Source organism: Myxine glutinosa, chromosome 1 (genome assembly GCF_964187855.1).
Source record: "Myxine glutinosa chromosome 1, kmMyxGlut1.1, whole genome shotgun sequence".
NCBI lineage: Eukaryota > Metazoa > Chordata > Myxini > Myxiniformes > Myxinidae > Myxine > Myxine glutinosa.
In genome coordinates this window covers 188,434,712-188,450,811 of record NC_136261.1, presented here as the reverse complement: position 1 = coordinate 188,450,811, position 16,100 = coordinate 188,434,712, and the positions used below count along the sequence as shown (strand labels likewise).

The 16,100-nt window shown below is 42.7% G+C and overlaps 1 protein-coding gene across 1 annotated transcript in view; it reads left to right on the top strand.

Moving 5' to 3' along the window:
• Nucleotides 1-16,100, top strand: part of LOC137433456 (calpain-1 catalytic subunit-like) — a 38,245-nt gene that overhangs the window by 17,518 nt on the left and 4,627 nt on the right. The window contains exons 8-13 of the mRNA XM_078772306.1: nt 1,925-2,002; nt 4,925-5,076; nt 5,183-5,358; nt 5,653-5,664; nt 6,703-6,908; nt 12,912-12,997. Coding sequence (XP_078628432.1) covers nt 1,925-2,002; nt 4,925-5,076; nt 5,183-5,358; nt 5,653-5,664; nt 6,703-6,908; nt 12,912-12,997 — 710 coding nt within the window. The remainder of the gene's footprint in view (nt 1-1,924; nt 2,003-4,924; nt 5,077-5,182; nt 5,359-5,652; nt 5,665-6,702; nt 6,909-12,911; nt 12,998-16,100) is intronic.

The following is a 16,100-nucleotide window of genomic DNA, read 5'->3' as shown; positions in this document are numbered from 1 at the left end:
AGAAACCGCTTACCTTATCGATGTGAAACAATACAAATGTTATCTAACGCCATTGCTGCATATAGTTTAAAAAACGATGACGTCGTAGGCCACGTGGTTTGGTAGCCATCTTTGATAGAAAAACGAACCTTATCAGATCAACACGAAACTTCACAAACATGATCCTTACCCATACATATGCAGAATGTACATTTTTGATGTCATATTTCTTATAGGTTGGCAGCCATATTAGCTTGAAAGCCGATATTTAAAAAAAAAATCCTTCTCTGAAACTGCTTCACCGATTGATGTCAAACCTATCATGGCTGGTGAAAATGTGATACTTGAAAACAGCTGAATGGATTTAAATCAAACTTGTTTATTTTTAGGACAGTGAACGATGGCATCCACCCATTGTCATGGGCAGGGACTACGTGGAGGCATATTGGCGACACAGTCGCATTGCTCTAGTTATTATATAGATGTGGAATGGCAAATTCTTTCATGATCACGTCTTATTATTCCCCGTTTTAAATTTTTATTTTAGTTTCTCTTTAACATAGAACCGCTTGATGTTTTACCCGTGGCAATACCATATGTTTGGGAATACAGAGCACTGGACAGGAAATGTGTATAGTTGAGTTTTTGTGAAGTTCATTTGCAGTATGGCTGGTTAGAATGTCGTTTGGTTAAAATTATCTTGCAAAAAACGCATTGTAGTTGGGAAGCTTCGTATTCAAAACTGAAGTCTCCACCGACTAGTGTAGTTGCACAGATAAGGTTCAGGCCCGATGTTTCGACCCATTTTAAAAGATGGAGTCATCTTGGATTGTGCAAAGCATCATATGTTCGAGGTATTAAATACCATTCCAAGGAGGAGGGAATATCACTTGACAGCAATAATTAGATGGTGAGACTTGACGTCGTTTTTGTGGCCATTTATCGCAAAGTTACGATCATCTTTATAGGTCTTTCCAGGTCTTTACCTGCCTGGAAGCTCTATACACGTGTGACCACAAAAAATGCTACCCGAACGATTTAATAAATTTTCTTTATTTTTTCTTAACAAATGACACGTTCTTTGGTAAACATTTGCTTCACATGATCACTATGGAAAGTTTCAGATGGATATCTTTAATGCCATTGATTTTATTGAAGTTAGAGCTCAGTCTCCAGATGTCCGCCTCTACGCTGCAGGCAAACTTGGGTTCGACGGGAAAAATTGTTTATTACTCTGAAACATCCAGCTGCGGTGATTTAATGGATTTTGTCTGTTATTGTGTTTTGAGATCATCTATGGATTGTGGCTTCGATAGACGTTGTACTTGATTAAGCATCTAACCCTGAACTCCGTTTGAGTTTTCTTGAAGGATTTTGTTCCCAGGTAGATTTCGACTGAAAACGATTTTTATTTGGTTGTCCATGACATGTTGAGAAATTGTGGCTATCTTGTCTAAATCTGCTGAATATACACGAACTCTGCTTTGTGCACCTGCAAAAAGTAAGAGGATATCATTATTATGGAGAAAGTTATTGGAGGCAATGTTGGGACCAGTTTTTGTGGTCACTCGGCATTAGTTCCTGCAGCATCAGTTATAATATGGATCTTCCCAACTCCCGCTAGTTTTGTTGGAAACTTCAAATGAACCTTTGACGCTGACACATACAAAGACACTCATGACTGTTGAAAACCAGGATGCTCATCATTTGCAGATTGCAGTCATGTGATGCATCCTTACATGTCCCTTTTTAGGAGGATACTTTAGAAGGATACCTAACCAATGGAACATGATGCTTGTACAGTCCCAGCTGAAGAACACTCGGTGGTAAAGACGTCGGATTTGAACCTTGTCTGCTGGGGATCTACACAAATTGGTGGTGCCTTCAGCTTTCAATTAAAATAATCTGTTTCCTTAATATATGATCATATTATTTTGGTCTTCAGGTCGAAGCAATGGATGATGGTTTCCCATGAGGAGAAGTGTCGTCTGCGATTACAGCAAGCGGAGGATGGCGAATTCTGGTATTCTGTAGCATTCTGTGTTGCCTAATCCACCTAAATAAGACAATTACATACAAAAACACGTGATTTATCACCTGATACCTTTTCAGTGAAAATGAACTTGGGGAGTCGTTTGGGGATATCTACATATTGCATCTACATTCTACACCATGGAAAGAGGAAGAGAGAGAAAGCATATTTTATCAAAAAACCTTTCGATCAGTTGGAAATTACCAATAAGCATCATCCTAGATTGTAAAAAGTGAAAGAAAGAAATTGTAAAAAGTGAAAAAAGTGAAAGATTGTGTTCTGTATACTGACTTCCTTATTGTTCTGTTCTGTATACTGACTTCCTTATTGAGCCGACAGGTTTTTTTGTATACAAGATGGAGGCTCGTGTAAGAGCTAACATTGATCACAAAAAGACAAACTGACACATAAAACATATGATAAAGGGAGCGGGAGACAAGATGGAGAGCAGGGACATCGGAGATCTGTGGGAGGGAGAGGGCTTGGGGGGATAATGCATGGGAAGGGGGGGGGGGTGGTGGAAGAGGTAAAAAAAACACATGGACACTGCAAGGACTTCCTGGAAAGAAGTCGGTATTTCAAAAAAGTGGATCTGGGGTGAATTAACGGGCGTAGAAAAGATCAAGGTTTTGGATGGGAGAAGATAAGAGATGGTGGTGAACAGCTGTTTTAAAGACCTGGAGGGAGGAATGGGATTGAAGAGAGTGAGGGAGTTTGTTCCAGAGGCGGGAGAAAAGGGGAATGAAAGAGTGAAGGTGAACAGAGAGTCTTGATTTTGGCAGTTTAACCATAAGAGGGTTGCTGGCAGATCTTGTGCGACCTGTAGGAATATTTGGGGGACAGGGCACAGACAGAGCTGGGGGAGCAAGGCCGGAGAGGAGTCGGTAGAAGACAGAAAGACCACCAACCTGCCTGCTGTGAGTGAGTGAAAGGCCCTCGGAGTTAGCTTCATCGCAAGAGATTCCAATGATTCTGAAAGCTTTGGTTTCAACAGCGTGAAGCCGAGCTCTGTGTGAGGCAGGAGCACCGGCCCAGAGGGGAGAGCAGTATTCCATTGAACAGTATACTTCTCTGCCCCAAAAAACAGTTTACAGTCTTTCTCCATCTCTTGCCTAAAACTGATTTTTTTCCTTCTTCTTGACAAGAGCAACGCTCATGGAGGAGCAAGGCAGAAATAACAGTGGGACAAGCATCAAGTGAATGAACAAACAGGAAAAAACAAGAGGGAGGATGGGAGGAAACACTGAAACTAGCAAGTAAGATGGTTGGGTTAAGAAAGGTTAACGGGTTAATAAAGATCATAGGTCAGAATTGGGGATGACAAGAGATTGTGGAGCATTGCTGGCTTGAAGCCCTTGAGGAAAGAGTGACACAGACAACCACTGGAAGGTGGTTTTATAGATGGGATAAGCAAGGAATAAAACAGTTGAAGTGTGCAGACAGCCTGGAATATGGAAGCCTTACCAGGATGGGGTATCTGGAAGAACATATGTATACCGGAGTAAATAGGGAGGGTCAGAGGACTGAGAGATGGAGCGATATCAGAAAATACATTGCAGAAAACAGAGAGACCACCCTCCTGCCTGCAATGTGAGAGCAACAGACCCAGTGCTTCGGCCTCATCAAGGGAGATTCCAATAGGTTTGAGAGCTTTAGATTCTGCAAAATCCAAGAGAAAGATATGTGATGCTGGGGTACCAGCCCGTCGTGGAGAGCAGGACTCCATTGAGCCACAAACAAAGGCTTTGTAGACTGTGAGTAATTCTGATTTACCAAGGAAATAATTGGTTCTGCAGAGGATTCCCAGTCTGCGGCTGGTTTATATAGGCCATCTTTGCTCTAGGGTTGGTGCAGTAAAGGTCATGGCTGATGGTGAGAGCTAGAAATTCAAGAGACCAAACATCTAGTACAAGGAAATAGATAGGTGAGTTTGTTAAGCGATCCAAAACCTTGATCTCTTCTAACCCTGTAATTCACCCCAAATCCACTTTTTTGAAATACCGACTTCTTTCCTGGAAGTCCTTGCAGTGTCCATGTTTTTTTATACCTCTCCCACCCCACCCCACCCCTTCCCATGCCTCCTCCCCCCAAGCCCTCTCCCTCCCACAGATCTCCCGATGTCCCTGCTTGCTGTTGTTGTACTTGTGTGCTTCCCTCTCTCTCCCCATCTTGTCTCCCGCTCCCTTTATCTTATGTTTTATGTGTCAGTTTGTCTTTTTGTGATCAATGTTAGTTCTTACGTGAGCCTCGATCTTGTATACAACCCCCCCCCCCCCCCCCCCCACCCCTATTTTCAGGTCTTATCTACGATAGGGTGAGACTGCGTCTTACCAGTCTGACCGGCTGATGACGCATGCTAATAAGTGCTAGATAGTCGGTATTGACAGATTATACAGTGGGTCTCTAGAAAATTCTGCTTGTAGATCTTAGGTAGACCATATAGCCTGGGATCTGAGCCGTTGCTACTGTAGAGCCAATCGTAATCCTGTTTTCCCAGCATGTCTGGCCATTTAAATATCCAGGATAAGTATATTGAAAGGACAGAGACTGTAAATGACTCATCCTTGCTTATAAGGATAGATTCTGATGGACAGATGAGACAGGCTCAAAATATGCTGCAGTACTATTCCAGACTCGGTGGCCTAATGGTTAGAGTGTCTGCTCTGAGTCTGGGAGGTTCGCACCTCAGCCGAGCTAATACCAAAGATTAAAAATTGGTATGTGCTGCTTCCTTGCTTGATGCTCAGCATTTACAGGACCTTGTAGGAGGAGGATTTATAGGAGCATTTCCTTGTGAAGGAACTCATATTATCTACATTACTTTACTATGCAGAAATACAATTGTTGTTGGTGAACTAAGTTAACATTCTCACGCCTCTTTGAATGGACCATTTCCTCCTCCACATTTTGTAGGATGTCTTTTGAGGACTTCATGAAGAACTTCACGAACATGGAAATTTGCAGTTTTAGTCCAGACAGTACGGGCACCTCACGCTGGGTTCTCTCATTTCATCAAGGCCGCTGGGTGGCCGGATGCTCGGCCGGAGGCTGCAGGAAGTTCAACGGTGGGACAGGCCTGGACCGCTCAATTGCTGATGTTTTAAATTCTCCGATGACTTCATTTTCTAGCACTACAGACCTAAAACCCAACTGCCATTCTGGGCCCTACAGCTACCGTCTGGGTCAACCCACAGTTCCAGCTGAGCCTGACCGAGGTTGACGATGACTGTGCTTGGCCAGGAGCTGGCTGTACCCTGGTCGTCGCCCTAATGCAGAAGCACAGACGGGCTATGCGGAGATCATCACATTCGTCTGGTTTCCTCTACATCGGCTTTTCACTCTACTCGGTACGAAAGCAGCAATATTAAGGATTGGGTTTCTAATATTATGAAAACTTGTGTAATCTTGGGAGAATTTCCACTGTGCCTATTGAGAATTTCCTATTGTCTTTAAAATCCCAGCTGGTTCCTCAATGACATTCATAGAGGGGGTCTGCACATCCCACCAAGTAAAGTCTCAATGTGATGCCAGTCTAAATGCTGCCGTTGACTCGATGCCCTCAGGGTCGTTTTTGGGATGGGCACCACCATCCAAATTCCACATAAAAGTTTGTGATTGCGTTTTCACTTTTTGTGCTGCAGGTTCCTCCAGAGGTAAGAATCATGTGCAGAATCTTGGAACCTACTTTGTATTTAGGAAACACATCTCTGGTGAGTTAAGGTAACACTAACGTTACAAACACTGGGAGAGTACGCTTAATTGGAGAGACGGCACGGTTATTCCATTACCTTATTTTCCCCTCTCCTTTTACCTCTACCTACACTCGTCCCCCTAAAGGTAGGTTCAATGCTGGCACAGCAGCCCCAAGTCAAGGATCCAATGGTTTTCCTTTGCCTTTCCAGTGGTAGCCAATGCCTGAATTTGTAATTTGAGCAAGGTACTGGTGATAACTGAACTACTCTTCGTAAAAGACACCAACTAATGCCGGAAGACATGACGCCCAGTATAAAAGCAGAAGGTACACTTTGTGGTCCAACGCCCTGTCTGCCAAACCCCGCAGGTAGAGAGTGTAAAACCAAGTGTGCTACCTCTGCACCATCCTCTCAAACATGTTTCTTTTGCATGATTTCATGAGTGCCGTTTAACCTGTTGATGTGAGACCACTTCAATAACTGGTCCACACGACACATGGAATAAGATAATATCTGCCTGATATAGAAATAGGACATTGGCTGAGCTGTGGCTTAAAAAAATACAATTATTTCAGTAATTTATTTGGGCAAAAAATGACGTCCATCATAAGAGGACATTTTTTGCCTATTCCATTTTTTTAATTCCGTCTTCAGCCCACCTTTTCCTTTGGGAGAGTGTGGGAACTCTTCAGACAATTGCACCTGATAAGACCTGCAGACTTTGATCATCCAGATGTTCTGAAAAATCCAGCAAACTGATCGACCCTTTCCATGACATCACAGAAATTTCGAATGTTTCCCTGAGCTTTTCCTCTTATCAAATTCCAGGGTGAATGACTGCTGCGCAGGATGTTGAATTAGTCCGGTCAACTCAGTGAAATGTAAACAGCCCAAGCATTCTTAACTTGTTTTGTGAAGATTGTCCTCTTAAGTTATCGGCCCTTACATAATGTGGAACACATAAGGCTTTGCTGACATGGCGAGAACACTCTTCCGCAGTACTCGATGACAGCCGGACAGCTCCCGTCAGGGTTCTTCACTGATCGGCAGCCGGTGGCGGAGTGTGAGGCCTACTGCAACTCACGTGAAGTCACCTCACGTCTGCGCCTTCCTCCCGGACGCTACGTTATTTTACCTTCGACGTACTATCCTGAGGAGGAGGCTGACTTCTTCCTGAGGACCTACGCCAAGAGGGGGAATTCAAAGTATGCAAGTACACACCATTCACCAGTATTCTTTTCTTTTGTTTTCCAAGATCTAAGGCTCATAGCGGAGATGCCACACATGCACACACACATACATCTCACACACATGGAGATACAATGAATACACAGGACTCCAGATGAGACAAACACACTTACTGAGCTTGGGGGAAGTGCGTCACTTTCCGGGGCATTCTGGGTACCAACAGCGTCACAACAATGGCGGCGCCTTTCTCACTTCCTCAAAAACAGTGGATTATCTAACCATTAGACCACCTCTAGTTTGGTGGTGTAATAATTGCATTCTTCCAAAAGTACCATCGTCATTACACTTAATCACCCCATATAACGCTTACCCCACCTTTACAAGTTGAATCTACCTTCCGGAATGTGCTTTTTATATTCCTTTGATGATAATGAATAACATTATGATGTCATAATGGATTTTGGACATGTGACATTAAAATTATCTGACTTTAGTCTTTAGCAAAGTCATCGTGACTAGTTTAGAGAAAAAGCCAATTGTGTAATGTTGATCCATCGAATAAAACTGCATTAAGCATTGCAGTTACTGCATGGGATTGCATGAGGGAGCCATCTTGCTATTATGTACTGCATGGAGATTATGGAGAGTGGGAATGGAGGAAGAAGACCCATGTTATATTTACAATGGTGTGTTATTTATATTTACTCTATGTGCATGTGAGGTTTTATTTCCTTCAAATGTAAATTTCCAACCAGCCTCCTTCCTCCTACAAATATACCTATAGGCCTATATTTTAGTATTTATGTCGATAATATCACAATATTTGCATATGTAATAAAGCAAAGGCTTTCTTTCAGCAATTGCATTGAACCTATGACTACACAATCTTACAACACCAGACATGGACCTTGTATATGTGACAAGTGATACATTATGGTTGTCTTTACCCTTTAAAATATGACAGAATGGTGATATATAGTAGTCAGTCCATCCGCTGTGCATGTGCACATGTATGTGTGTGTGTGTGTGTGTGTGTGTGTGTGTATGTGTGTTTGCGTGTGTTTGTGCATGTGTGTGTGTGTTTGTGCATGTGTGTGTGTTTGTGTATGTGCAAGTATGTGTTTATGCATGTGTGTGTGTTTGTGCTTGTGTGTGTTTGTGTGTGTCTGAGTTCTTGTGCATGTGTGTACATGTGTGTGCACATGTGCATGTATGTGTGTTTGTGCATGTGCATGTATGTGTTTGTGTGTGTACGTGTGTGTATGTGTTTGGGTGTGTAAGTGTGTGCACGTGTGTGTGTGTGAATGTGTGTGTGTGGCCAACCAAATAATTTTTTGCCATTTGAGCATTTTTTTTTTTGTTCTATTAATTTGTCATATAATTTTCAACAAACCTTTATTATGAGCACATGGAGAAAACTAATTAATAAATTTTACTTTTTGATGTTATTTTCGTCAAGTTTAGTTCGAGTACAAAGCGGACACACACAGGCTTGCGTTTTGGGATGCTTCTAGTTATATTAGAAATTCTACATTAAAAGTACTAGGGCATGCCCGTACTATATATAAGCTAGGACGTGCCCGTACGTGGGTGCCCGTTCCTTGCCAAAAAAAAAAAAAAAAAAAAAATTTGTGTAGGGGTGTGTGTGTGTAAACATCCTAGGGCGTGCCCGTACGTGGGTGCAAAAAAACATGCGTGCAAACAACAACAACAAAAAAAAACTTTGAAACCACGTGGCAGTAACGACCACAGAACCCCCCCCCCCCCCTCTATTTACATGAATGGTTTGGTCCATTCGCAACGACCACAGAACCCCCCCCCCCCTCTATTTACATGCAATGGTTTGGTCCATTCGCAACGCCAAAGCGAACGGCGAACGGCTAAATCGCCATAGCTCGGTAAGTACTTGTCCGATTAATTTCAAACCTTGAAAAGGCACATCCTCGGGTCCCCAGCAATATACCTGGCAAGTTGCAAGTATATCGGACCCGTGGTTGTCGAGAAACAGCGGTCACAGACAAACAAACAAACGTACAAACGTACAAACGTACAAACGTACAAACAAACACACAGAGATTACTGGAATTATAGATAGATAAATATCTAAACTAAATTTACATTTCTAGTTTATTTATTTATTTTTTATCAAGTTATTCATCAATTTCCAGTTGCAGTGGCTATTAAATTTATATTTAGTATGATTGCTCAGAAATGGAAGGTACAAAGTACCCATTTTGTCATGAAGCCGGTATTATGCCCAGCAGGCCATTGTTAGTGTTCATCGCTCACTCTTCAACCTTGTTTTGCCGGCAGGATTACGAGGTCGAGCAACTGCTTTATGGGCCGCAAGGTAATTGAAAGTACAATCTGTCTGATCAACTCCTGTGTATTTCTTAGCAATGTGCTGTGTACACCATATTACCAACATGATTTAAACAACACACCGGCCAACCTTGAAGTGTGCACACTCCCAACCTGCACAGACACATTTCCTCACATGACAAACTAGTGTGTGCTTTATATGAATGTGCATTATAAGATGCTTCTTCCTTCCTATGAAGCACATGGCTGCCTGCAGGAAGCATCATTTGCTGGGTGTGCAGCTATGCCTCTGATGCAGTATATTTAACGTCCATCCAAAGGACGGCACATACGTTAATACCTTGCCCTGACTGTGCAGAAACAGGATCGCAAATACAGGATGCTGTGCACTCATATTCTTCAATCACCTATGCTGTGGTGTAGTATAAACAGCGGGCAGTGGCCATGGCGGCGTAGTGTCCGACTGCTCTTTACTGCATCCAAAATAAAATTTATTTCAATAAAAAATGTGGAGGGAGGGCGTGAGGGTTTGGTGAAGACCAAAAGGCGGGCATCATGCAAAGATGTTTGGGAACCATTGTAGCTGGATCGAGATTCAAGCCCGTGCTGGACAGCTCAGGGCCAAGTGAACGTACCTCTCAGCTATCCTTCCAGCTTCCAGGAATTGTCACTAAATGCCAGAAGTTCACAACATTTCTACATGTTCATAAATGATATTTTCCTTTGTTAAGACTGATGATAATTATACTCGATACTACACAGTCATCGTAATTCTGAGCAAGCATACAAATGAGCCCAAGGTGAAAATGGTAAAGACAGTTAAAGAAAGCTGTTATCATGATGTCATCCACAGATGCCATTTCCAACCTTTAAATCCTTCCCAAGAACAGACTTCTCTGCTCCAGAGGAAGCCGTAGAAATTTCTACTGAATTGAAAAACAAGGTATGTTTACTCCATTTGTTGTCTGTTGTGAAAATTGCTCCTCCTTCCAAACCTCCACCCTAACTCTTCCGTTGTATATTCAGCAATGATTTCAAAATCGCAAAGTAAAAACGTCCTGTCCCATCATTGATTGTGTGATGCTTTATATAAAGCTCCGCAGATTAAAGAAAATGTATCTGGTTTATATGTGTGAGATGCACTGTAGCTACCATAATCCATATCTGGAAGCATTTTGTCAGACACCTGCCATTATCCAATAGGAAGGACACTTGACTTGACCAGAAACTCTCTAAGATTCAATACTGTCACAAATCTTGAGGTCACACTGAATCCGAAGCTCAGTTGACCTCGGCTGCAATCTATTACCTGACAAACTCCTTTGGACCTTTCTCTTTGTCGTATCACAAGGAAAAAGTGGAGCAGTTTACGTTTCCCTGCAATCGCTACAACCGGTGTTACTTTCTACCATTCAGTCTCTCAAAGTATGGAGGAGTTCGGGTTAACCAATCAATTTAATTGCAGGATTGCAAAAAAAAAACGTTTTTTATTAGAAAACATTCCCAAGATAGAATCACAGGTTAAGCGCCTTTGGGCTTCTGGAAAAGCGCTATACAAAATAAATGAATTATTATTATTATTATTATAAGTGTTTTTTAGATAATGTTCACAATCAACAATGACCCACATACACCGACCGCTTCTGTGCTGTTTTCCAGTACAACAAGTAATTCTGTGAGTCTTGTAAACTTCTCCATGTCTCCAGGTGGCTATATTCCCTCTAACTTTAAGTGAGCGAACACATGGGCAGCTGAGAAAGCAGACCACCCAAGCTTCTGTTCATTTTAGAAGATGGAGGCAAAATTCTGAATCTTGTCCGTAAAGTTACAAAATGGCCAGCATGAATTACGTGGACGGAAGACATTGTAATGCACTTGTAAAACGAGAAAGGCACTCGATGGAGCCCCTGCCTCTGCCAGGCTGAACAGTTTATGTGTTTTATCCCTCTGATCTGGATCCTGGCCTTAACCAAAATAGAATCGGCTTGTTCTCGTCACCTACACAACTCATCCACCGAGTTTCTTTGAAATACACTATCGTGGTAGATATCGTTTTGGTCCTACGTTTCAATGTTAAAGAATCACTTATAAAATAAAAAAACTAGAGCAATGCGACCGCCAATATGCCTCCGCATAGTCCCTGCCCATGACAAGGGGTAGATGCCCTCATTCACTGTCCTAAAAATGAACAGGTTTGATTTAAATTGCTTCAGCTGTTTTCAAGTATCACATTTTTACCAGACGGCACAGGTTTCACATCGATCGGTGAAGCGGTTTCGGGGAAGGGATTTTTTAAATATCGGCTTTCAAGCTTATATGGCTGCAAAACTACGTGACATATGACATCAAAAATGTACTCTGCAAATGTATTGGTAAGGATCACGTTTATGAAGATTAGTGTTGATCAGATAAGGTTCGTTTTTCTATCCAAGATGGATGCCAAACCACGTGACCCACGACGTCTTTACTTTCAAACTATATGCAACAGCGCTGTTAGATGATATTTGTAAATTTTTGCATCGATAGGGTGAGCGGTTTCAGAGATATAATTATTTAATATCTTCCTTCAATCCAATATGGTTTCCACACCATGTGACCTATGATGTCATAGATCATGTACATGCAATTTCAGATTTTTAGGATAAGGCATTCGATTTAAACATTTATGGCTGGTATATAACTTCACCTATGATGTCATCATCATCACGCTTTTGTTCCCCATTGGGAGTACTTGACAATGTACCAAGTTTAAAATTTCTCCATTCAGTGGTTGCCGAATTTTTTATTATTATTTGCGTTTAATCCAAGATGGCTGCCATACCATGTAACCTATGACGTCACAATTGTCAGAAAAACATTATGCATGGGTGTCGCTCCTACCCTGAAAGTTTTATCTCAATCAGACATGTTGTTGCTGAGAAAAATGAGGTTTAGCCTGTATGGACGTATGTACGTACGTACAGACAGACAGACGGACGGACGGACGGACGGACGGACAACCTGAAAACATAATGCCTCCGGCCACCTTCAGGGGCGGAGGCATAAACACTCTCGGATCTGGATCTTCACCAAAATCAAATCAATTTGTCCTTGTCATACACCCAACCTGTCCTCCAAGTTTTGTCCAAATCCGTCGATACCTTTTTGAGATATCCTGCTCACAGACAAAGACAGGGGTGAAAACATAATCTCTCTCCACCATCGGTGGCAGTGGTAATTCCAATATCTAATTGCAACTGCCTTATAATATCTACACCCTATTCGATTTGTAATAATAATAGACTTATTGTCTGAAAAAAATGTTGTGTGTGTGTGTGTGTGTGTGTGTGTGTGTGTGTGTGTGTGTGTGTGTGTGTGTGTGTGTGTGTGTGTGTGTGTGTGTGTGTGTGTGTGTGTGCGCGCCCTCTCCAAACAAGTCCCATAAGTTGTGCATAATGCAATAATCAGACTTTCCTAATCAGAAAGAATCAGACAATTTATGGCCAATGGGCGAAAGCCATAAATGCTACTGTCCAATGAGTAAAGTAACAGGGGCGGAGCTTAGCTGCATGGGAGTTCGTTGTTAATCGGCCAATGTACGCACGTTGTCTTGCAGAGAACAGCAGTTGTAGGCCAACTCAACGCCCAATAAGCATACTCTATATTAAACTACATGTTGGCCAGTCTATTTGAGCATTAAATCTCGCCAATCTTTGCAGAAATTCCTTAAAATCCCACATTTTCATCTTCATACCCCAGAATGGTGATATCACTGAAGAGCAGTTTGTGAACTTCATGAACAATGGTGAGTGTTCATCTACTATAATGGAGAAACAGCTAAAAACACAGTGAAGAAGCTGTGGAAACAGCGATTTGGAATGAGATTTCATGAGTTAATGGTTAAAATATATGCAAATGGTTTCTATGGCTCACTCATGCAGTCGTGGTCAAAAATATTGGCACCCTTGCACTTTTTTCAAATAATGCGCACCATTTCTTCCAGAAAATGGATGAAATTTAAAAATATTTTGGTATCCACATATGTATTTCTTTGGTTTGCAGTGGAACAAAACACAAACATAGGGGCAATACCCCTGGGTGCTCACCTGATAGAATAAACGGTATACTGCATTGACTAAAGGTATTTGAAACCAATTACAATGGTTTCTAGAAGACAGGGCAGCATGTAGAATCATACTAACATAATCATAAGCCTTTAAACAAACCAAAAAAAATACCTATTTTGGGGGGCAACCCCCCCCCCCCCCCACCCTCCCTCAACTCCATATACCTCCGAAGACCCCAATTTTTCTAATGCTTTGAACAAACATTGGAACATCATGGGTGATTAAGGTTGTGGTCAAATCTCATCGAAATCGTGTATGTCGTTTCTGAGAATAAAGCAAATACCTATTTTGGGGGGCAACCCCCCCACCCACCCCCCCCCCCCCTCCCCGTAGACCTCCTCCAAAGAGGCAGATTTTTTAATGCCGTGAACAAACTTTGGTACGTCATGGATGGTGAAGGTTGTGGTCAAGTTTCATCAGAATTGCATGTGTAGTTTCTGAGAAGAGAGCAAACACCTATTTTGAGTGGGGTCGAACCTGGACCCACTTTGACCCCACGTAGACCCCCTTATACTTCCATTTTCTTAGTGCCGTGGACAAAATTCGGTACATTACGGGTGATGAAGGTTGTGGTCAAGCTTCATCGAAATAGTGTGTGTAGTTTCAGAGGAAAAAGCAAATTCCTATTTTTGGGGGTCAAACATGGATCCACTTTGACGACCGGTAAACCCCCTTAGACTCCGATTTTTTTTAATGCCGTTAATAAACTTTAGTCACAACACAACAAATATCATTTGTGACAAGTTTGGTCACAATCCTTCAGCGGTTTCAGAGAAGAAGTCGCAAGTGTTTACGGACTGACGGACAGATGACGCGCCATTGCGCAACTTCGTTCCAGGTGTGTTAAAAAGCTGAAAAAATGACTAATTCTTAGCTTGTTCCACACAGAAATCTTAAAATGGCCCGGACAATATAATTGGCACCTTTTAGAAGTTGTTAGAAATAATTACATTTCAAGCAGGGGATTCTCCTTTACTTTGGATTTGAACTCACCGACGGTGAGTTGTAGGTGCCTGCAATATAAAAAGAGAAAAGGAGCCATTCTGCTGTTTTGTGGCACTGTGTTTACCGCAATGAGCATAGAGTCTAGAAAATAAAGAAAACCAGAGAATTGTCTGAGGTCAGACACAAGATTGTAGCCAAGCATGGACAATCTCAAGGCTACAAGTCCATCTCCAGCGACCTTGATGTTTCTGTGTCCACCGTACGCAATGTTATCAGGAAGTTTAAGGCCCATGGCACTGTAGCCAACCTCCCTGGACGTTGCCGCAAGGGAAAACTTGATCGAATATTGCAGGGAAGGATTGTTTGAATGGTGGAGAAAGCACCTCAATCAACTGCTAAACAGATTCAAGCTGACCTTCAGACACAAGGTACGACGGTTTCAACTCACACTATCCGTCGCCAACTCAATTAAAGGGGGTTCTATGGTAGGAGACCCAGGAGGACCACACTGCTGAGAGAAAGACATAAGAAATCCCGACTGGAGTTTGCCAAAATACACCTGAACAAGCCAAAATCCGTTGGGGAGAATGTCCTGTGGACATATGAGACCAAATTAGAGCTTTCTGGTAAAACACATCATCTCTTTGTTTACAGAAACAAAATGAAGCCTTCAAAGAAAAGAACACCTTCCCTACAGTCAAACATGGAGGAGATTGGCCTTGCTGTGCTGCCTCTGGCACTGTGTGCCTTGAGTGTGTGCATGTTATCGTGAAATCAGGAGATTAGCAAAGCATTTTGGAGCGCAATGTTCAACCCAGTGTCAGAAAGCTGGGTCTCCGTCGAAGTTTCATGGGTCTTGCAGCAGGACAATGACGCCAAACACACTTCAAAAAGCACCCAGAAATGGTTCAAGACAAAATGCTGGACAGGTCTGAAGTGGCCAGCAATGAGTCCAGATCTAAATCCCATTGACCACCTGTGGGGAGATCTGAAACTGCAGTTGGGAGAAGGCACCCTTCAAATCTGGGAGAACTGGAGCAGTTTGCACAAGAAGAGTGGGTCAAACTGCCAGTAGAGAGGTGTAGGAAGCTCATTCATGGCTATAGGAAGCGATTCACTGTAGTTACACTACATGGCCAAAAGTATGCGGACACCCTTTCGAATTAGTGGATTCAGCTGTTTCAGCCACACCCATTGCTGACGGGTATATATAATGAAGCACACAGCCATGCAATCTCCATAGACAAACATTGGCAGTAGAATGGGCCATACTGAAGAGCTCAGTGACTTTCAACGTGGCACCGTCATAGGATGCCACCTTTCTAACAAGTCAGTTCGTCAAATTTCTGCCCTGCTAGAGCTGCTCCGGTCATCTGCAAGTGCTGTTATTGTGAAGTGGAAACGTCTAGGAGGAAAAACAGCTCAGCCGCGAAGTCGGCGGCCACACAAAGTCAAAGAACGGGACCGCGAGTGCTGAATCGCGTAGCGCGTAAAAATCGTCCATCCCCGGTTGCAACACTCACTACAGAATTCCAAACTGCCTCTGGAAGCAATGTCAGCACAACAACTGTTCATCGGGAGCTCATGAAATGGGTTTCCATTGCCGAGCAGCCGCACACAAGCCTAAGATCACCATGCGCAATGCCAAGCGTTGGCTGTAGTGATTTAAAAATCCCCGCAATTGGACTCTGGTGCAGTGGAAACGCGCTCTCTGGAGTGATGACTCATGCTTCACCAACTGCCAGTCCGACAGACTAATCTGCGTTTGGCGGATGCCAGGAGAACAGTACCTGCCCGAATGCATAGCGCCAACTGTAAAGTTTGGAGGAGGGGGAA